Source organism: Convolutriloba macropyga, unplaced genomic scaffold (genome assembly GCF_964194025.1).
Source record: "Convolutriloba macropyga unplaced genomic scaffold, txConMacr16.3 SCAFFOLD_554, whole genome shotgun sequence".
In the NCBI taxonomy this organism is placed as follows: Eukaryota; Metazoa; Xenacoelomorpha; order Acoela; family Convolutidae; genus Convolutriloba; species Convolutriloba macropyga.
In genome coordinates this window covers 72,467-96,500 of record NW_027452583.1, presented here as the reverse complement: position 1 = coordinate 96,500, position 24,034 = coordinate 72,467, and the positions used below count along the sequence as shown (strand labels likewise).

The 24,034-nt window shown below is 33.6% G+C and overlaps 1 protein-coding gene across 1 annotated transcript in view; it reads right to left on the bottom strand.

The window, feature by feature from the left end:
• The window catches only part of LOC142357636 (uncharacterized), a 63,249-nt gene that overhangs the window by 7,979 nt on the left and 31,236 nt on the right, over window positions 1-24,034 (bottom strand). Inside the window, exons 9-18 of the mRNA XM_075409184.1 lie at window positions 22,347-23,564; window positions 20,847-21,127; window positions 19,558-20,340; window positions 18,363-19,263; window positions 16,674-16,970; window positions 12,214-12,635; window positions 11,476-11,590; window positions 6,389-6,591; window positions 5,429-5,543; window positions 342-544 (exon numbers count right to left, since the gene is read on the bottom strand). Of these exons, the coding sequence (XP_075265299.1) occupies window positions 342-544; window positions 5,429-5,543; window positions 6,389-6,591; window positions 11,476-11,590; window positions 12,214-12,635; window positions 16,674-16,970; window positions 18,363-19,263; window positions 19,558-20,340; window positions 20,847-21,127; window positions 22,347-23,564 (4,538 nt within the window). The remainder of the gene's footprint in view (window positions 1-341; window positions 545-5,428; window positions 5,544-6,388; window positions 6,592-11,475; window positions 11,591-12,213; window positions 12,636-16,673; window positions 16,971-18,362; window positions 19,264-19,557; window positions 20,341-20,846; window positions 21,128-22,346; window positions 23,565-24,034) is intronic.

The following is a 24,034-nucleotide window of genomic DNA, read 5'->3' as shown; positions in this document are numbered from 1 at the left end:
ATTCTATGCACGAAAAATTGTTATGTAAAACAGATGAAAAAGAATGAATAAGCAACAATGTCGACTTTACTTCAAGAAAGTCTTTATCTAGACTTATTTCTAAAAGACAAAATTGAACCTACGCCTGTTGTTTCATTGTAGAGAACCAAAAATCCAAATGTCGTAATTTTCAGAGAGCTCCATTGCCAACCCGGGCCAACTTGGTGATCATTAGCGACAAAATCAAATAGCCCGTCTGAATTGTCAGAAATGTTCTTCATAACTCGTGCACCGCGAGTCTCAAAGTTATCAAAACTAAGGAGATATTTCCCATTCCTTGAAGTGTAATTGCCGCTACTGACTTCAAGAGCACCATCGTGACGATGCAGGATCCGCGTGGACAAGCAGTAACTCTTGTAGTCGCCGAGGAATTTTACGAAGTAGCCTTCGACTGGTCTGTTCCACAGAAGGTTGAAACCAACCCGCACTTCGAAAAACTCTTCATCATTGGGGATATTAAACTCGAATTTCAGTGAGAATTCCGGGTCAGGGGATGTTGGAAGATCTGAGAAATAATGGTAATGAAAAATTGTTTAAATAATTGACTTGTGCCATTTTTGAGGGAAATTTGCTTCAATGCATGCCTTATCATTAACTTTGCTTACGGGACTTGCACCTCAGCCTTTTGCCATTAATACATTACTTGCAAATAAAACAATTTTTCTCAGTTTTCTGCCGTTTTTAGTTATTTAAATTATAATGATTATGCATTGATTCATATTAAAATCTGAACGGCGTAAAATCTTGGCATGGACGCCTGCTTTTCTCATGAGAAATGCAAGCGGCCTTGTGACAATTTTACACAGTACTGATTTTAATAGGAAATGACATATAATCACTCTAAATTAAATTACTAATAAAAGCGGCAAGAAAATTCAAATTTTCTAAGAATAAGAAATATACAAATGTCCGCTATCAGCACTCAACAACACTGAAAGTCAAAAGTTAGTTAGCATCCCCTACCTTTACTCTGAAAATATTTTTTTGCAACATTGATCGCCGACGCTAGTGGTCTTGCTTATCAGTGAAGTTGGGAAAATGTGAAATCATAATTTACCAGATGCATGTATACTTGATGAACTCCATCCTAGTTTTAAGTGGAAAAAAGTATTTGCGAGATCATAGTTCATTCATATTTTATCTCTGTCTAATCTTTAACACAATTGCAAACTCGTTCATAGTTGAAAAAACTTAAAAAGATTTCAAGATTTATATCTTGAGACAAATTGGGTTTCCGGTTAAATTTAAAATGATTTTTCATCTAACTCTTAGAAGTACGCTAAAGCAGTAGCGTAGCGGATCAGCGTTTTGAAAAACGAATTTGAAATTTGATTACAACTAGGAGTAAGGTTTTGTCAAAAATTGAATTTTACTTCATAAAACCAAAAGGGTGCTAATTTGCTTCAACACTCATGTAAATTTTCTAATGCATCAGGTCTGAAAACTACATCTCAAAAAGTTTTGGTTGATTTTAGCGAGTAATGAACATCATGAATAAGTTCAAGCCTATTTCAGTGTGAGTAAATGTAGAATTTATGTTAGTCCAATTAGATACAATAGCCGTTCGATGACAATTTGAAGTAAAATTAATAAAATCATTACCTGATATCTGCGAGATTTAAAAAAATTCAAAAAAGTAGACTAGACAAATCTTCAATTCCGAATGAAAGAATTAAACGAAAAAAAGTTGAATGTCAGCATCCAGAGAACAACATATTTTAATAGTCAACATACCAATAAGGACGCGAACTAAAACAATAAATTATAACAAACTCACCTAATATTTTTGAATACATTGTTTCTGTAAGATCGGTTGATTAAGTCATTGAAACTTATATAAAGATTTTAAGGAGTGGTTTATATAATAAGAACGTAGACACAACGTTTGTAGAAAGAGAAGAATGAGAGACAGAGTAAAACGACCAGAGGTAGAAAATTTGGCGACATTAGATATGCACCAAACTATTTGAAAATAAATGACATAAATTTCGTTGAAAGAATAACAATATCGTCCAATGGCATGTCCATCAAAACATAAAACATCTGCTTATTACGTAGCACTAAAAATTTTTCAGAGGTACAGGGGCAACGTCAAAAATAAAAGAATTCGGATCTCGGAAAAACATTGTTTCTAAGGCAAACGTTAACTCCGTATTAAAACTTTTGATTATACTCATATTTTTCCAATATTGATTAAAGAATGAGAGCTGTGAAAAGTGAAGCAAAGAGAGTAGAAACCAAATAGACTGGAAAACTTGGTAAAATCTTTAAAAAATTGTATTGAAAAGAAATGTACCGTGATTTTTTTTTGGTTATTCCCAATGTCTCGGAGGTCTGTTATTTTTAAAACTAAAGCAAAAAAAGAACCAGCATTAAAAACTAACAGAAATCAAAGTCAGAATCTTTAAAAGCGTTACATGTGAATAAAATTTTTAACTAGAGTAAACTATGCCTCACTAGGGGCCTAGGAGACTTTTCATTCGAAAAATTTATTTCGCGGACAAAATCAGCAAAAACGAGCAAATACGGGCAAATTTTACAAATACGGGCATATATAACAAAAAACAAATACAGGAAAATCTAACAAAAAACACTAATAATTGTATTAAAAGAATATAGTTATAAAGCCATTAGAGTCGTTATATATACTTTTAAAATTCACTAAGATAACAGAGGCTGTTTTAAAAAATCAAGATGTTTCATTTACTGGGCTGGTTAGAAAAACAAAAAGCACTACAAACGTACACCAAACTCTAAAAAGAACAGTCGCTTTTTGAATATATTTTGTCAAAATTGCTTAAAAAGTTTGATAGGAATTAGAACTATTAAGTGGTTTCATTTTTGCCTCAATAGGAAGCCAGTGAGACATGCCACTAATGGGACTAGGTGACAGGACTGCAATAGACCTACAAAACTTGATAAGACTCGCAATTTGAGGGTTTTTTTAACACAACTTTCTGCAAAGTGGTTAAAACTTTTAGATATGAAAGGAAACTGTTAAATAGTTTGTATAATGCCTCATTCGAGAGCCACAAAAACATATCATCAAATCAATTGAATGGCAAATAACAAAACGAAAATCAAATACGAGAAAACTCGAAAAATCAATATTGTTTTTTTTTTCAATAAAAAAGAAGGGTCAATTTTGTAACTACGTTTGACATGAATTGAAATAAAAAAGCTACTTATATCTCATCAGAGAGCTATTGATTGCGGTCATAACGGATACCAGGACAACAAAAAAAACTAAAATTCTGGATAAGCATAAAAACACTGATTCTATCTCTGAAGGAGTTGTAGAGTCTAAAAAAACTCATGTCAGTTAAATCATTACATAGTTTATATTACTTCTCATGTTAGAGCTATTGAGACGATTCAATACTGAGTCTATGAGACATCGCAATAAAAAGTTTGAAAAAACGCTAAAAATTCCGGATATTTCAATAAAAACAAACAGTGTTTTTAGGCTATACAGTTATATAAAACATTATCTGTCTTTCGAAGAGTTGAAAAGTATTAACAAACGAAGAATTAACAACATTAGAGTTTTTGGATCATCGAATTAAGGGCATTGCAGTTAGTCGAAATAAAAACAAAGAAACGAGAAGCTTCATTGGCAATTGAGAAAGAAATTCTCTCAAAAATATCAATCATATTAAAACAATCCAGAAAAACGGCAAAAACTGAAGTCAAATTGACGCAAACGAAAAATACTTGCCTTCAAAAACTGAAAAATCTGTTCAAACACCACTTTCTGACTCCAATTACAAAACCGTTTCAAAAATCTCTCACCTTAAACTACTCGCTTTTATGATTTTGCGCTCTTTGCTGCTGCAGCCGGACAAATGTCACTAATCCAATTTGAATTCTCATTCACAATCAAAAAATTTTAAAAAAGTGTGAACAGATATTTTATAAAAAAGAGAGCGCACCTATAAAGTCTGAATTATTTCAATCGTAGCTAAAAAGATACCTGAAACTCCCTTTAGTTATTTCTCTTTTAGTTCTATTTGATTTCTCTAGTGCAGTAATCTGTAGCAACAACAGCTAAATGATTAAATCAAAATACCCCAAAATGTTGAACAAGCATCATAAAGCTTATAATTTTCTATGAATACAGAAAAAATAACGCAAAACAGTTTGAAATCAGTAGAAAACATGATTTAAATATTAATAATTTTTGATGATGAAGCCAAAATAAAATATAATTACTCAATAACGGTACTCAGCTCATGGTTTTCATGGTTTTTATGCCTTTTGAAACATTTGTTTTAGAAAATCAATGAATTTTTGAGCGTTGTCATATTTCTGTCAATAAATAGCTGAGTCACTGAAAATACTGGTTGTTTCTTCTTTCTAACTTGACAAAATTCAATTTCCATAACGGTTTTTCTTTCAGCTAATTGTTTCTGATTTTTATACTTCGCACTTTTTTTTTTAAAATTGCGATTTTGGATATCTGTAAGTTTTCGAGTTTGTTCTTTGTTTTCTTGCCACAATATCAGACTATTGTGAGGTACCATTGGCGCTGAAAGATTGCGAAATTAAACTTATTTAATGTTCTCACTGAATAGATATAACGGTATCAATCACATTTTCTTTCAAAAATATTTGATATTTTAAAACAAATTTTTGCCTGTCTTTATCACTTTTTTGTATTTGTACGACATAATCTTGATAAATACAGGTCCGAATTGCTTCCTTAAGTGGTTTAAATTAACAGTTTCTAATCGCTTTCTCATTTATGCATCAGGAAAAATAATTGAATCTTTTCAATGTTTTCAGTTGATTCTCAATGGTTTTTATCATTTAGAAAATAATTGTTTTCAAAAACGGATTTTTTCCGTTTAATTTGACTCTTTTTGCTGCTTTTTTCAAATTGTTATGAAGTTCCTTAGTGACAGGTTTGATATCTTTTAGTAATTAACAGGATAATTTGTTTACTTAAGATGTTTTTGGACGCCATTTTGATTTCGTTATTGTTTTCTTTCAATTATAAACATTAAGTTTTCATTGTAATCAATGTTTGTTTTATTTGACCTATACGTTTCTCATAAAGTCATTAACAGCAGCTTTCTTCTGCCCTCTAAACCAGCATTACTTTATTCAATTAGTGGTTTGTTGAAAATATGTGAACTTTCGAAAGTTTTCTATCTCCTCCTTTGGTAGACCATTAAGTCAAAAATGCGGATGAGCGGGGTCAAAACGTTATACGCAAACGCACATTACCGAACTTCCTTGCTTAGATTGTAGATTCCAAGTTTAAGGTCAGTTTGAACAAAGAAAATTTTTCAATACGAAATGTTCAGAAGCAAGAAAAGCAGATTAGCTAAATAAGATTTTATTTTCAAGTTTCGTTTTTTTTGAAAAACGTCTTATAAATTCTAACTTCGGCTGGTGAATTTGATGTTTTCACTTCTGCATGCACCGTCATAAAACACAAGTTTGCCTTCGTTTGTCAGTACCAGTTTCGTTCCAGCTTCCAGAGAGAGATGAAATGAAGCCTGTCAAACATACAACACATTCTGATGGGAAAATTTATTATAAACTGCGGGTAGTTTACCGAGTAATTGCACGTCAATTGTTCTTTAATGCAACTCACCTAGAATTTACATGCAAGCAGTTCTTGCACTATCTACAATTCTAGGTTTTATTATACTGTGCAGTTAGGCCCCTCTTAGAATTCTGCCTTTTAAGGAAAACCCTAATTAACTCTATCAGCAGATTTTACTCTGCCTGCGGCAATGTCCTGCTCAGAATTGGGCGTTAAACCCTACAGCCGCCATACCTCAACCTCAATTAATTTGGAGAGGATCGAAAATGGGATATTTTTTAATTCAATCATATCAGCACTTCCGAGTCTAGGTTACAAAAATGTTCCGTCGGATTTGTTTAATCGATCAGTTACGAGATTTATTCGAGGTATCTGCTTCTCTTGAAAAGTAAATTCATACAACGAAAAGGCTTGTTATAATCAATCGTCTATGCATGAAATACTCGTTAGCCAAATTCTATGCACGAAAAATTGTTATGTAAAACAGATGAAAAAGAATGAATAAGCAACAATGTCGACTTTACTTCAAGAAAGTCTTTATCTAGACTTATTTCTAAAAGACAAAATTGAACCTACGCCTGTTGTTTCATTGTAGAGAACCAAAAATCCAAATGTCGTAATTTTCAGAGAGCTCCATTGCCAACCCGGGCCAACTTGGTGATCATTAGCGACAAAATCAAATAGCCCGTCTGAATTGTCAGAAATGTTCTTCATAACTCGTGCACCGCGAGTCTCAAAGTTATCAAAACTAAGGAGATATTTCCCATTCCTTGAAGTGTAATTGCCGCTACTGACTTCAAGAGCACCATCGTGACGATGCAGGATCCGCGTGGACAAGCAGTAACTCTTGTAGTCGCCGAGGAATTTTACGAAGTAGCCTTCGACTGGTCTGTTCCACGGAAGGTTGTAACCAACCCGCACTTCGAAAAACTTTTCATCATTGGGGATATTAAACTCGAATTTCAGTGAGAATTCCGGGTCAGGGGATGTTGGAAGATCTGAGAAATAATGGTAATGAAAAATTGTTTAAATAATTGACTTGTGCCATTTTTGAGGGAAATTTGCTTCAATGCATGCCTTATCATTAACTTTGCTTACGGGACTTGCACCTCAGCCTTTTGCCATTAATACATTACTTGCAAATAAAACAATTTTTCTCAGTTTTCTGCCGTTTTTAGTTATTTAAATTATAATGATTATGCATTGATTCATATTAAAATCTGAACGGCGTAAAATCTTGGCATGGACGCCTGCTTTCCTCATGAGAAATGCAAGCGGCCTTGTGACAATTTTACACAGTACTGATTTTAATAGGAAATGACATATAATCATTCTAAATTAAATTACTAATAAAAGCGGCAAGAAAATTCAAATTTTCTAAGAATAAGAAATATACAAATGTCCGCTATCAGCACTCAACAACACTGAAAGTCAAAAGTTAGTTAGCATCCCCTACCTTTAGTCTGAAAATAATTTTTTGCAACATTGATCGCCGACGCTAGTGGTCTTGCTTATCAGTGAAGTTGGGAAAATGTGAAATCATAATTTACCAGATGCATGTATACTTGATGAACTCCATCCTAGTTTTAAGTGGAAAAAAGTATTTGCGAGATCATAGTTCATTCATATTTTATCTCTGTCTAATCTTTAACACAATTGCAAACTCGTTCATAGTTGAAAAAACTTAAAAAGATTTCAAGATTTATATCTTGAGACAAATTGGGTTTCCGGTTAAATTTAAAATGATTTTTCATCTAACTCTTAGAAGTACGCTAAAGCAGTAGCGTAGCGGATCAGCGTTTTGAAAAACGAATTTGAAATTTGATTACAAGTAGGAGTAAGGTTTTGTCAAAAATTGAATTTTACTTCATAAAACCAAAAGGGTGCTAGTTTGCTTCAACACTCATGTAAATTTTCTAATGCATCAGGTCTGAAAACTACATCTCAAAAAGTTTTGGTTGATTTTAGCGAGTAATGAACATCATGAATAAGTTCAAGCCTATTTCAGTGTGAGTAAATGTAGAATTTATGTTAGTCCAATTAGATACAATAGCCGTTCGATGACAATTTGAAGTAAAATTAATAAAATCATTACCTGATATCTGCGAGATTTAAAAAAATTCAAAAAAGTAGACTAGACAAATCTTCAATTCCGAATGAAAAAATTAAACGAAAAAAAGTTGAATGTCAGCATCCAGAGAACAACATATTTTAATAGTCAACATACCAATAAGAACGCGAACTAAAACAATAAATTATAACAAACTCACCTAATATTTTTGAATACATTGTTTCTGTAAGATCGGTTGATTAAGTCATTGAAACTTATATAAAGATTTTAAGGAGTGGTTTATATAATAAGAACGTAGACACAACGTTTGTAGAAAGAGAAGAATGAGAGACAGAGTAAAACGACAAGAGGTAGAAAATTTGGCGACATTAGATATGCACCAAACTATTTGAAAATAAATGACATAAATTTCGTTGAAAGAATAACAATATCGTCCAATGGCATGTCCATCAAAACATAAAACATCTGCTTATTACGTAGCACTAAAAATTTTTCAGAGGTACAGGGGCAACGTCAAAAATAAAAGAATTCGGATCTCGGAAAAACATTGTTTCTAAGGCAAACGTTAACTCCGTATTAAAACTTTTGATTATACTCAAATTTTTCCCATATTGATTAAAGAATGAGAGCTGTGAAAAGTGAAGCAAAGAGAGTAGAAACCAAATAGACTGGAAAACCTGGTAAAATCTTTAAAAAATTGTATTGAAAAGAAATGTACCGTGATTTTTTTTTTGGTTATTCCCAATGTCTCGGAGGTCTGTTATTTTTAAAACTAAAGCAAAAAAAGAACCAGCATTAAAAACTAACAGAAATCAAAGTCAGAATCTTTAAAAGCGTTACATGTGAATAAAATTTTTAACTAGAGTAAACTATGCCTCACTAGGGGCCTAGGAGACTTTTCATTCGAAAAATTTATTTCGCGGACAAAATCAGCAAAAACGAGCAAATACGGGCAAATCTTACAAATACGGGCATATATAACAAAAAACAAATACAGGAAAATCTAACAAAAAACACTAATAATTGTATTAAAAGAATATAGTTATAAAGCCATTAGAGTCGTTATATATACTTTTAAAATTCACTAAGATAACAGAGGCTGTTTTAAAAAATCAAGATTTTTCATTTACTGGGCTGGTTAGAAAAACAAAAAGCACTACAAACGTACACCAAACTCTAAAAAGAACAGTCGCTTTTTGAATATATTTTGTCAAAATTGCTTAAAAAGTTTGATAGGAATTAGAACTATTAAGTGGTTTCATTTTTGCCTCAATAGGAAGCCAGTGAGACATGCCACTAATGGGACTAGGTGACAGGACTGCAATAGACCTACAAAACTTGATAAGACTCGCAATTTGAGGGTTTTTTTAACACAACTTTCTGCAAAGTGGTTAAAACTTTTAGATATGAAAGGAAACTGTTAAATAGTTTGTATAATGCCTCATTCGAGAGCCACAAAAACATATCATCAAATCAATTGAATGGCAAATAACAAAACGAAAATCAAATACGAGAAAACTCGAAAAATCAATATTGTTTTTTTTTTCAATAAAAAAGAAGGGTCAATTTTGTAACTACGTTTGACATGAATTGAAATAAAAAAGCTACTTATATCTCATCAGAGAGCTATTGATTGCTGTCATAACGGATACCAGGACAACAAAAAAAACTAAAATTCTGGATAAGCATAAAAACACTGATTCTATCTCTGAAGGAGTTGTAAAGTCTAAAAAAACTCATGTCAGTTAAATCATTACATAGTTTATATTACTTCTCATGTTAGAGCTATTGAGACGATTCAATACTGAGTCTATGAGACATCGCAATAAAAAGTTTGAAAAAACGCTAAAAATTCCGGATATTTCAATAAAAACAAACAGTGTTTTTAGGCTATACAGTTATATAAAACACTATCTGTCTTTCGAAGAGTTGAAAAGTATTAACAAACGAAGAATTAACAACATTAGAGTTTTTGGATCATCGAATTAAGGGCATTGCAGTTAGTCGAAATAAAAACAAAGAAACGAGAAGATTCATTGGCAATTGAGAAAGAAATTCTCTCAAAAATATCAGTCATATTAAAACAATCCAGAAAAACGGCAAAAACTGAAGTCAAATTGACGCAAACGAAAAATACTTGCCTTCAAAAACTGAAAAATCTGTTCAAACACCACTTTCTGACTCCAATTACAAAACCGTTTCAAAAATCTCTCACCTTAAACTACTCGCTTTTATGATTTTGCGCTCTTTGCTGCTGCAGCCGGACAAATGTCACTAATCCAATTTGAATTCTCATTCACAATCAAAAAATTTTAAAAAAGTGTGAACAGATATTTTATAAAAAAGAGAGCGCACCTATAAAGTCTGAATTATTTCAATCGTACCTAAAAAGATACCTGAAACTCCCTTTAGTTATTTCTCTTTTAGTTCTATTTGATTTCTCTAGTGCAGTAATCTGTAGCAACAACAGCTAAATGATTAAATCAAAATACTCCAAAATGTTGAACAAGCATCATAAAGCTTATAATTTTCTATGAATACAGAAAAAATAACGCAAAACAGTTTGAAATCAGTAGAAAACATGATTTAAATATTAATAATTTTTGATGATGAAGCAAAAATAAAATATAATTACTCAATAACGGTACTCAGCTCATGGTTTTCATGGTTTTTATGCCTTTTGAAACATTTGTTTTAGAAAATCAATGAATTTTTGAGCGTTGTCATATTTCTGTCAATAAATAGCTGAGTCACTGAAAATACTGGTTGTTTCTTCTTTCTAACTTGACAAAATTCAATTTCTATAACGGTTTTTCTTTCAGCTAATTGTTTCTGATTTTTATACTTCGCACTTTTTTTTTTAAAATTGCGATTTTGGATATCTGTAAGTTTTCGAGTTTGTTCTTTGTTTTCTTGCCACAATATCAGACTATTGTGAGGTACCATTGGCGCTGAAAGATTGCGCAATTAAACTTATTTAATGTTCTCACTGAATAGATATAACGGTATCAATCACATTTTCTTTCAAAAATATTTGATATTTTAAAACAAATTTTTGCCTGTCTTTATCACTTTTTTGTATTTGTACGACATAATCTTGATAAATACAGGTCCGAATTGCTTCCTTAAGTGGTTTAAATTAACAGTTTCTAATCGCTTTCTCATTTATGCATCAGGAAAAATAATTGAATCTTTTCAATGTTTTCAGTTGATTCTCAATGGTTTTTATCATTTAGAAAATAATTGTTTTCAAAAACGGATTTTTTCCGTTTAATTTGACTCTTTTTGCTGCTTTTTTCAAATTGTTATGAAGTTCCTTAGTGACAGGTTTGATATCTTTTAGTAATTAACAGGATAATTTGTTTACTTAAGATGTTTTCGGACGCCATTTTGATTTCGTTATTGTTTTCTTTCAATTATAAACATTAAGTTTTCATTGTAATCAATGTTTGTTTTATTTGACCTATACGTTTCTCATAAAGTCATTAACAGCAGCTTTCTTCTGCCCTCTAAACCAGCATTACTTTATTCAATTAGTGGTTTGTTGAAAATATGTGAACTTTCGAAAGTTTTCTATCTCCTCCTTTGGTAGACCATTAAGTCAAAAATGCGGATGAGCGGGGTCAAAACGTTATACGCAAACGCACATTACCGAACTTCCTTGCTTAGATTGTAGATTCCAAGTTTAAGGTCAGTTTGAACAAAAAAATTTTTCAATACGAAATGTTCAGAAGCAAGAAAAGCAGATTAGCTAAATAAGATTTTATTTTCAAGTTTCGTTTTTTTTTAAAAATGTCTTATAAATTCTAACTTCGGCTGGTGAATTTGATGTTTTCACTTCTGCATGCACCGTCATAAAACACAAGTTTGCCTTCGTTTGTCAGTACCAGTTTCGTTCCAGCTTCCAGAGAGAGATGAAATGAAGCCTGTCAAACATACAACACATTCTGATGGGAAAATTTATTATAAACTGCGGGTAGTTTACCGAGTAATTGCACGTCAATTGTTCTTTAATGCAACTCACCTAGAATTTGCATGCAAGCAGTTCTTGCACTATCTACAATTCTAGGTTTTATTATACTGTGCAGTTAGGCCCCTCTTAGAATTCTGCCTTTTAAGGAAAACCCTAATTAACTCTATCAGCAGATTTTACTCTGCCTGCGGCAATGTCCTGCTCAGAATTGGGCGTTAAACCCTACAGCCGCCATACCTCAACCTCAATTAATTTGGAGAGGATCGAAAATGGGATATTTTTTAATTCAATCATATCAGCACTTCCGAGTCTAGGTTACAAAAATGTTCCGTCGGATTTGTTTAATCGATCAGTTACGAGATTTATTCGAGGTATCTGCTTCTCTTGAAAAGTAAATTCATACAACGAAAAGGCTTGTTATAATCAATCGTCTATGCATGAAATACTCGTTAGCCAAATTCTATGCACGAAAAATTGTTATGTAAAACAGATGAAAAAGAATGAATAAGCAACAATGTCGACTTTACTTCAAGAAAGTCTTTATCTAGACTTATTTCAAAAAAAAATTGAACCTACGCCTGTTGTTTCATTGTAGAGAACCAAAAATCCAAATGTAGTAATTTTCAGAGAGCTCCATTGCCAACCCGGGCCAACTTGGTGATCATTAGCGACAAAATCAAATAGCCCGTCTGAATTGTCAGAAATGTTCTTCATAACTCGTGCACCGCGAGTCTCAAAGTTATCAAAACTAAGGAGATATTTCCCATTCCTTGAAGTGTAATTGCCGCTACTGACTTCAAGAGCACCATCGTAACGATGCAGGATCCGCGTGGACAAGCAGTAACTCTTGTAGTCGCCGAGGAATTTCACGAAGTAGCCTTCGACTGGGTGGTTCCACGGAAGGTTGTAACCAACCCGCACTTCGAAAAATTCTTCATCATTGGGGATATTAAACACGAATTTCAATGGGAATTCCGGGTCAGGGGATGTTGGAAGATCTGACAAATAATGGTAATGAAAAATTGTTTAAATAATTGACTTGTGCCATTTTTGAGGCAAATTTGCTTAAATGCATGCCTTTTCATTAACTTTGCGTACGTGACTTGCACCTCAGCCTTTTGCCATTAATACATTACATGCAAATAAAAAAAATTTTCTCAGTTTTCTGCCGTTTTTAGTTATTTAAATTATAATGATTATGCATTGATTCATATTAAAATCTGAACGGCGTAAAATCTTGACATGGACGCCTGCTTTCCTCATGAGAAATGCAAGCGGCCTTGTCACAATTTTACACAGTACTGATTTTAATAGGAAATGACATATAATCATTCTAACTTAAATTACTAATAAAAATGGCAAGAAAATTCAAAAATACTAAGAATAAGAAATATACAAAAGTCCTCTATCAGCACTCAACAACACTGATCGTCAAAAGTTAGTTAGCACCCCCTACCTTTACTCTGAAAATAATTTTTTGCAACACTGATCGCCTACGCTAGTGGTCTTGCTTATCAGTGAAGTTGGGAAAATATGAAACCATAATTTACCAGATGCATGTATACTTGATGAACTCCATCCTAGTTTTAAGTGGAAAAAAGTATTCGCGAGATCATAGTTCATTCATATTTTATCTCTGTCTAATCTTTAACGCAATTGCAAACTCGTTCATAGTTGAAAAAACTTAAAAAGATTTCAAGATTTATATCTTGAGACAAATTGGGTTTCCGGTTAAATTTAAAATTATTTTTCATCTAAATCTTAGAAGTACGCTAAAGCAGTAGCATAGCGGATCAGCGTTTTGAAAAATGAATTTGAAATTTGATTACAAGTAGGAGTAAGGTTTTGTCAAAAATTGAATTTTACTTCATAAAACCAAAAGGGTGCTAATTTGTTTCAACACTCATGTAAATTTTCTAATGCATCAGGTCTGAAAACTACATCTCAAAAAGTTTTGGTTGAATTTAGCGAGTAATGAACGTCATGAATAAGTTCAAGCCTATTCCAGTGTGAGTAAATGTAGAATTTTTGTTATTCCAATTAGATACAATAGCCGTTCGATGGCATTTGAAGTAAAATTAATAAAATCCTTACCTGATATCTGCGAGATTTTAAAAAATTCAAAAAAAGTAGACTAGACAAATCTTCATTTCCGAATTAAAGAATTAAACGAAAAAAACTTGAATGTCAGCATCCAGAGAACAACATATTTTAATAGTCATCATACCAATAAGAACGCGAAATAAAACAATAAATTATAACAAACTCACCTAATATTTTTGAATACATTGTTTCTGTAAGACCGGTTGATTAAGTCATTGAAACTTATATAAAGATTTTAAGGAGTGGTTTATATAATAAGAACGTAGACACAACGTTTGTAGAAAGAGAAGAATGAGAGACAGAGTAAAAACGACAAGAGGTAGAAAATTTGGCGACATTAGATATGCACCAAGCTATTTGAAAATAAGGGACATAAATTTCGTTGAAAGAATAACAATATCGTCCAATGGCATGTCCATCAAAACATAAAACATCTGCTTATTACGAAGCACTAAAAATTTTTCAGAGGTACAGGGGCGACATCAAAAAAAAATGAATTCGGATCTCGGAAAAACATTGTTTCTAAGGCAAACGTTAACTCCGTATTAAAACTTTTAATTATACTAATCTTTTTCCCATATTGATTAAAGAATGAGAGCTGTGAAAAGTGAAGCAAGAGAGTAGAAACCAAATAGACTGGAAAACCTGATAAAATCTTTAAAAAATTGTATTGAAAAGAAATGTACCGTGATTCATTTTTTGGTTATTCCCAATGTCTCGGAGGTCTGTTATTTTTAAAACTGACAACTTCAGCAAAAAAAGAACCAGCATTAAAAACTAACAGAAATCAAAGTCAGAATCTTTAAAAGCGTTACAGGTGAATAAAAACTTTAACTAGAGTAAACTATGCCTCACTAGGGACCTAGGAGACTTTTCATTTGAAAAATTTATTTCGCGGACAAAATCAGCAAAAACGAGCAAATACGGCCAAATCTTACAAATACGGACAAATCTAACAAAAAAGAAATACAGGAAAATCTAACAAAAAACACTGATAATTGTATTAAAAGAATATAGTTATAAAGCCATTAGAGTCGTTATATGTACTTTTAAAATTCACTAAGATAACAGAGGCTGTTTTAAAAAAAATCAAGGATTTTTTATTTACTGGGCTGGTTAGAAAAACAAAAAGCACTACAAACGTACAGCAAACTCTAAAAAGAACAGTCGATTTTTGAATATATTTTGTCAAAATTGCTTAAAAAGTTTGATATGAATTATAACTATTAAGTGGTTTCATTTTTGACTCATTAGGAAGCCAGTGAGACATGCCACTAATGGAACTAGGTGACAGGACTGCAATAGACCTACAAAACTTGATAAGACTCGCAATTTGAGGGTTTTTTTAACACAACTTTTTGCAAAGTAGTTAAAACTTTTAGATATGAAAGGAAACTGTAAAATAGTTTGTATAATGCCTCATTCGAGAGCCACAAGAACATATCATCAACGCAATTGAATGGCAAATAACAAAACGAAAATCAAATACGAGAAAACTCGAAAAATCAATATTGTTTTTTTTAATAAAAAGGAAGGGTCAATTTTGTAACTACGTTTGACATGAATTGAAATAAAAATGTTACTTTTATCTCATCAGAGAGCTATTGATTGCTGTCATAACGGATACCAGGACAACAAAAAGAACTAGAAAACTGGATAAGCATAAAAACACTGATAAAATCTCTGAAGGAGTTGTAAAGTCTAAAAAAACTCATGTCAGTTAAATCATTACATAGTTTATATTACTTCTCATGTTAGAGCTATTGAGACGATTCAATGATGAGTTTATGAGACATCGCAATAAAAAGTTTGAAAAAACGCTAAAAGTTCCGTATATTTCAATAAAAACAAACAGTGTTTTTAGGCTATACAGTTATATAAAACATTATCTGTCTTTCGAAGAGTTAAAAAGTATTAAAAAACGAAGAATTAACAACATTAGAACTTTTGGATCATCGAATTAAGGGCATTGCAGTTAGTCGAAATAAAAACAAAGAAATGAGAAGCTTCATTGGCAATTGAGAAAGAAATTCTCTCAAAAATATAAATCATATTAAAACAATTCAGAAAAACGGCAAAAACTGAAGTCAAATTGACGCAAACGAAAAATACTTGCCTTCAAAAACTGAAAATCTGTTCAAACACCACTTTCTGACTCCAATTACAAAGCCGTTTCAAAAATATCTCACCTTAAACTACTCGCTTTTATGATTTTGCGCTCTTTGCTGCTACAGCCGGACAAATGTCACTAATCCAATTTGAATTCTCATTCACAATCAAAAAATTTTAAAAAAGGGTGAACAGATATTTTAAAAAAAGACAGCGCACCTATAAAGTTTGAATTATTTGAATCGTACCTAAAAAGATACCTGAAACTCCCTTTAGTTATTTCTCTTTTAGTTCTATTTGGTTTCTCTAGTGCAGTAATCTGTAGCAACAACAGCTAAATGATTAAATCAAAATACTCCAAAATGTTGAACAAGCATCATAAAGCTTATAATTTTCTATGAAGACAAAAAAAATAACGCAAAACAGTTTGAAATCAGTAGAAAACATGATCTAAATATTAATAATTTTTGATGATGAAGCAAAAATAAAATATAATTACCCAGTAACGGTACTCAGCTTTTGTGGAACGGTCGAAATTACCTTGCTCTAGTTATCTACTCCAAATAAGAGCTAATTATCAAAAAATACCTCATTATCGTTTTTCCAGCGATTTTTGTAAGGTGGTCTTAGGGTAAATTAATAAACTGCAAAAAATGCTTTGAAGCAAAGAAATTTTGTCCATTTTAGTTATTTGTGATTTAGAAAATATTAAATTGAGCCGTCACTAATTGAGCATTCATTAGTGTAAAAACGGTCGACCAAACCTGGGCTTTTTTGAAAAAAAATGGTTTGCATCATAAAAGAGTTATTATATTCGTACTAACAATGAGACTCTTTTACTCCATTTCCGAAGAAGATGTTTAAATCCACTCGTTTACTTTCAAGCGTTTCGTAGTATTCGCGTTCCTGTACGTAACATGCGACCTCAGTATGCTTTAAAGTTGCATCCCATAAGCAGCTGGATATGTTTGGAGTCTTCCACGGGACAAAGAAAGGCTGTTTCTGTGATAGGAGAGAGCCGCCATCATAGTTCATTCCGATCACTACATCATACCGTTTAAAGTCGATTTCATCAGCGCCGAAGTGAAATTGACATTTTGAACCTTGCTGTTTGCAGTCTTCTAAGTAATCACAAAATGAATCAATCTTTAAACTCCTAAAGTGAACCATAGAACACATCCAGGATCGTTGTCGTGATTTTCAGCAATTATCAGACTTAAGCTTCTTCATGAAAAGGCTCTATCGAGAGGTTTTTATAATTGACTGATCATTAGCGCAAATCTCAGCCTGAGATGGTTTGCAGCCTCGGGGGAAAGGATATTTCTTGGAGGAATTCTGTCTGAACTCGGCCTAAATAGCCTATGCAATGATTTTAACTCGACTTTAGCCACCAGTTAGACTTTACCTCATCTCAGTTAATCCAGGGTGTAAGAGAATGTAGATAAGGTTCAATTACATTGTTCTAGACAGTTTAGTTTGGTAAGTTTTTATATCAGTTTTAAGTTGCGGGAACAACCAACTCGTTTTTGGTTGCGATAAGGACAAAAGTCAATGTTTTTTCAAGTTTTACTTCTGACTTGATTGTTGCACGACACAGGGTGAAGTTTTGCTCGACCCAAAATGTCATGTTCGACTTTTGCCTCACCCAAATTTTTACACACTTTTTCACACTGGACATTTGCTTGACCCAAAATTGAATGTTTGATTTTTCTTGACTCAAAACATTGAACAAACAAATTTGGGTGGAGCTACTATCAAATCATGCGTCGAGGAAAAGTGATTCAATTTCATAAAATTTACGCTTGATATAACCAACGTAAAATTACATTTGTATTTTTAACTACCAGAAACATTGCGGCGAAGTACAGGCGGAATCGATATTCAAGAAAACTAGGCTGTTCAAAAAATCTTACACAAGCCAACACTGCAGCATACTGTAGCCAATATAGCAGAAAAATTGTCAGATTCCAGCAAAAAAAATCTGCGTCTTCTTAAAACTAACCATTTCCTCTTCAGTAAAACAAGTCTATGTGACGGAAATTTGACAGGGAGTTCTACAAATGATCAATCAAGCTTCAATTAGTTGAGAAAGTTCTGCTTCTCGAATCTCAAGATAACAACATTAATCTAACGCAGAAAAAATTGAAGATTATACCAGAATCGAACAGTATAAAAACGCACCGGAACAAACAAACCAATTTGAGTTAATTGTTAGCAACTGGGTGTAACACAAAAAATATGAAGTTAGTTGCACATAATTTCCCCGCAGCCCTAAATTATTTTATTTAAAAAATTCAGGTTTCCTTATCGTGCAAACTTTTTTTCCTTTTTCCGCTGGTAAACTGCAGGAATAAAACTCCAGTGGAATAGTTTTCATATTGTAAAAATATTTTTTTTGGTCTGAGATTTTTATTTGGATTGCACCTTATTGTTTTTTTTTGCTCTGCGTTCTCTAAGACATAAAAGCACAACACAGCAATGTATTGTGGAAACATTGGAAAATGAAAACTTACCAAATGTTTGCGTTTTAAGGGAACTGTTCTCAAACTCCATGAACATTTCATGAAACACGCCATCGTAAGGGAAAACCAATTTCAGGTCCTCTAGCTTTCCAGTTTTTGGACTTTCTACCTCCGTGATGACGTTCTTCTCTGAAAACGTGAGGTTCACTTTCGGTTTTGGAACATAAACGAGTTCCGTAGTCAATATCTGATCAACTCCATCGTGAATAGGGGTCACTGTATAAGATTCCCTAATTCCTCGGTGATCAATGTTTTCTATAGTGCAAGGTTTCTCAAAGTGATTACAGGTATATCCTGTATGTTGTCCTGTAGATTTAACATTTACAGTTGATAATGGACCAATCTCTGTATACTGTAAATACAGATTATAATCTGTGTCCTGTTCGTAGAATTGAACGTCTGTCAAATTTGCGACTGCTACTACGAAGCTAAGACTGTCGCCGCTTTGATCATCGAAACCAATAATTGCCACTTTGATAACAGCTTGATAAGTATCTCTACCTAAAAGCAACCTCACTGTTTTCTGAAAACCTTCTTCATAGCAGTTTTCTGTTCCAGTTGTATGAGTCAGACAAACTTCCAGTACTCGACCATATCCCGGAAGAAATAACTTCAACAGGGTCTCATTGGTAGCTTCATTGTAATTCTGCTCCAAAAGTTCTGGAGTTCCTGGTTTAGTAGCCACTGCAAGATACGCTGGGTCACTTTGCAAACTGTTTTGAATCACGACAGCTGAGACGTTTACGAATGTTCCTGGCTGCAAATTTTTGAACTCCCAGCTTGTCCTTGTTTTGTCCCTGCAAGAAATCGAATCTGCGGGGTTGATCTGAAGTTCCGGTTCCGTTGAAATGTGAACACTTTCGCAATTACTGATGTTGGTATGGATTAAATGCTAAATGATTAAATCAAAATACTCTTGGAATAGTTTTCATATTGTAAAAATATTTTTTTTGGTCTGAGATTTTTATTTGGATTGCACCTTATTGTTTTTTTTTGCTCTGCGTTCTCTAAGACATAAAAGCACAACACAGCAATGTATTGTGGAAACATTGGAAAATGAAAACTTACCAAATGTTTGCGTTTTAAGGGAACTGTTCTCAAACTCCATGAACATTTCATGAAACACGCCATCGTAAGGGAAAACCAATTTCAGGTCCTCTAGCTTTCCAGTTTTTGGACTTTCTACCTCCGTGATGACGTTCTTCTCTGAAAACGTGAGGTTCACTTTCGGTTTTGGAACATAAACGAGTTCCGTAGTCAATATCTGATCAACTCCATCGTGAATAGGGGTCACTGTATAAGATTCCCTAATTCCTCGGTGATCAATGTTTTCTATAGTGCAAGGTTTCTCAAAGTGATTACAGGTATATCCTGTATGTTGTCCTGTAGATTTAACATTTACAGTTGATAATGGACCAATCTCTGTATACTGTAAATACAGATTATAATCTGTGTCCTGTTCGTAGAATTGAACGTCTGTCAAAATTGCGACTGCTACTACGAAGCTAAGACTGTCGCCACTTTGATCATCGAAACCAATAATTGCCACTTTGATAACAGCTTGATAAGTATCTCTACCTAAAAGCAACCTCACTGTTTTCTGAAAACCTTCTTCATAGCAGTTTTCTGTTCCAGTTGTATGAGTCAGACAAACTTCCAGTACTCGACCATATCCCGGAAGAAATAACTTCAACAGGGTCTCATTGGTAGCTTCATTGTAATTCTGCTCCAAAAGTTCTGGAGTTCCTGGTTTAGTAGCCACTGCAAGATACGCTGGGTCACTTTGCAAACTGTTTTGAATCACGACAGCTGAGACGTTTACGAATGTTCCTGGCTGCAAATTTTTGAACTCCCAGCTTGTCCTTGTTTTGTCCCTGCAAGAAATCGAATCTGCGGGGTTGATCTGAAGTTCCGGTTCCGTTGAAATGTGAACACTTTCGCAATTACTGATGTTGGTATGGATTAAATGCTAAATGATTAAATCAAAATACTCCAAAATGTTGAACAAGCATCATAAAGCTTATAATTTTCTATGAAGACAAAAAAAATAACGCAAAACAGTTTGAAATCAGTAGAAAACATGATCTAAATATTAATAATTTTTGATGATGAAGCAAAAATAAAATATAATTACCCAGTAACGGTACTCAGCTTTTGTGGAACGGTCGAAATTACCTTGCTCTAGTTATTTACTCCAAATAAGAGCTAATTATCAAAAAATACCTCATTATCGTTTTTCCAGCGATTTTTGTAAGGTGGTCTTAGGGTAAATTAATAAACTGCAAAAAATGCTTTGAAGCAAAGAAATTTTGTTCATTTTAGTTATTTGTGATTTAGAAAATATTAAATTGAGCCGTCACTAATTGAGCATTCATTAGTGTAAAAACGGTCGACCAAACCTGGGCTTTTTTGAAAAAAAATGGTTTGCATCATAAAAGAGTTATTATATTCGTACTAACAATGAGACTCTTTTACTCCATTTCCGAAGAAGATGTTTAAATCCACTCGTTTACTTTCAAGCGTTTCGTAGTATTCGCGTTCCTGTACGTAACATGCGACCTCAGTATGCTTTAAAGTTGCATCCCATAAGCAGCTGGATATGTTTGGAGTCTTCCACGGGACAAAGAAAGGCTGTTTCTGTGATAGGAGAGAGCCGCCATCATAGTTCATTCCGATCACTACATCATACCGTTTAAAGTCGATTTCATCAGCGCCGAAGTAAAATTGACATTTTGAACCTTGCTGTTTGCAGTCTTCTAAATAATCACAAAATGAATCAATCTTTAAACTCCTAAAGTGAACCATAGAACACATCCAGGATCGCTGTCGTGATTTTCAGCAATTATCAGACTTAAGCTTCTTCATGAAAAGGCTCTATCGAGAGGTTTTTATAATTGACTGATCATTAGCGCAAATCTCAGCCTGAGATGGTTTGCAGCCTCGGGGGAAAGGATATTTCTTGGAGGAATTCTGTCTGAACTCGGCCTAAATAGCCTATGCAATGATTTTAACTCGACTTTAGCCACCAGTTAGACTTTACCTCATCTCAGTTAATCCAGGGTGAAGTTTTGCTCGACCCAAAATGTCATGTTCGACTTTTGCCTCACCCAAATTTTTACACACTTTTTCACACTGGACGTTTGCTTGACCCAAAATTGAATGTTTGATTTTTCTTGACTCAAAACATTGAACAAACAAATTTGGGTGGAGCTACTATCAAATCATGCGTCGAGGAAAAGTGATTCAATTTCATAAAATTTACGCTTGATATAACCAACGTAAAATTACATTTGTATTTTTAACTACCAGAAACATTGCGGCGAAGTACAGGCGGAGTCGATATTCAAGAAAACTAGGCTGTTCAAAAAATCTTACACAAGCCAACACTGCAGCATACTGTAGCCAATACAGCAGAAAAATTGTCAGATTCCAGCAAAAAAATCTGCGTCTTCTTAAAACTAACCATTTCCTCTTCAGTAAAACAAGTCTATGTGACGGAAATTTGACAGGGAGTTCTACAAATGATCAATCAAGCTTCAATTAGTTGAGAAAGTTCTGCTTCTCGAATCTCAAGATAACAACATTAATCTAACGCAGAAAAAATTGAAGATTATACCAGAATCGAACAGTATAAAAACGCACCGGAACAAACAAACCAATTTGAGTTAATTGTTAGCAACTGGGTGTAACACAAAAAATATGAAGTTAGTTGCACATAATTTCCCCGCAGCCCTAAATTATTTTATTTAAAAAATTCAGGTTTCCTTATCGTGCAAACTTTTTTTCCTTTTTCCGCTGGTAAACTGCAGGAATAAAACTCCAGTGGAATAGTTTTCATATTGTAAAAATATTTTTTTTTGGTCTGAGATTTTTATTTGGATTGCACCTTATTGTTTTTTTTTGCTCTGCGTTCTCTAAGACATAAAAGCACAACACAGCAATGTATTGTGGAAACATTGGAAAATGAAAACTTACCAAATGTTTGCGTTTTAAGGGAACTGTTCTCAAACTCCATGAACATTTCATGAAACACGCCATCGTAAGGGAAAACCAATTTCAGGTCCTCTAGCTTTCCAGTTTTTGGACTTTCTACCTCCGTGATGACGTTCTTCTCTGAAAACGTGAGGTTCACTTTCGGTTTTGGAACATAAACGAGTTCCGTAGTCAATATCTGATCAACTCCATCGTGAATAGGGGTCACTGTATAAGATTCCCTAATTCCTCGGTGATCAATGTTTTCTATAGTGCAAGGTTTCTCAAAGTGATTACAGGTATATCCTGTATGTTGTCCTGTAGATTTAACATTTACAGTTGACAATGGACCAATCTCTGTATACTGTAAATACAGATTATAATCTGTGTCCTGTTCGTAGAATTGAACGTCTGTCAAAATTGCGACTGCTACTACGAAGCTAAGACTGTCGCCGCTTTGATCATCGAAACCAATAATTGCCACTTTGATAACAGCTTGATAAGTATCTCTACCTAAAAGCAACCTCACTGTTTTCTGAAAACCTTCTTCATAGCAGTTTTCTGTTCCAGTTGTATGAGTCAGACAAACTTCCAGTACTCGACCATATCCCGGAAGAAATAACTTCAACAGGGTCTCATTGGTAGCTTCATTGTAATTCTGCTCCAAAAGTTCTGGAGTTCCTGGTTTAGTAGCCACTGCAAGATACGCTGGGTCACTTTGCAAACTGTTTTGAATCACGACAGCTGAGACGTTTACGAATGTTCCTGGCTGCAAATTTTTGAACTCCCAGCTTGTCCTTGTTTTGTCCCTGCAAGAAATCGAATCTGCGGGGTTGATCTGAAGTTCCGGTTCCGTTGATATGTGAACACTTTCGCAATTACTGATGTTGGTATGGACGTGAACTTTGAACTCGGTTTCTTTTCCAATGTCCCCTGCTTCAAGAGTGGGTGGAAAAGGTTTCAGGTCAACATAGAATATCTTTGAATCCCCGACGTTACCGTTGTGTTCAGGGGTGAGTTTTATTTTATAAGTTCGCCCTTGATCCAGACCTGATATGATTTTGTGCAGATCTTTTCCATAGGGTACTTGCTCTTTCGTCGCATTGATGTCATCAATGCTGAACATAGTTATGGAATTTGCAACGCTAACGGTCCAGAAAATTTCAATGAAGCTGGAGCTGTTTATAAACTTGACATTTCGGATCTCTGGTTCCTCGCCGCCTGAAAGAATCTATTAATAATGCCCGGTGGAACTAATAATAATCTCCCGGTGTGTAGAATAAACCATAAGATTAATAAAAATTAGCTCAAAGTCAATGTAAAACAAACATCACTGCTCTTTTCGACTCAGCCCTTTGCGTTCTTTATTTCTGTTTTTCATCTCAAACTCATTGAATTAGGTTTTTCAATTAGATCTAATTTTTTGTATAGTTCATTTATTAAAATAGTGCTGCAAATTTTAGATACGCTGTTGGACAAATTTGACTGAGACTATTTATATAGCTTTACATCTTCAGGCAAGATGAGGTAGCCAAATTTTTAAAAAGCTTGAAATTATCATGATTCTCAAATTCTATATTTAGTCAAGTTCCAGAAGCTTATTTTCAGATTAGACATTAAAATTCGCGCTGGAAATACATAACACGTGCAAAATGATTGCGCAATTTGAGGGGATCTTTCTTATAAAATAT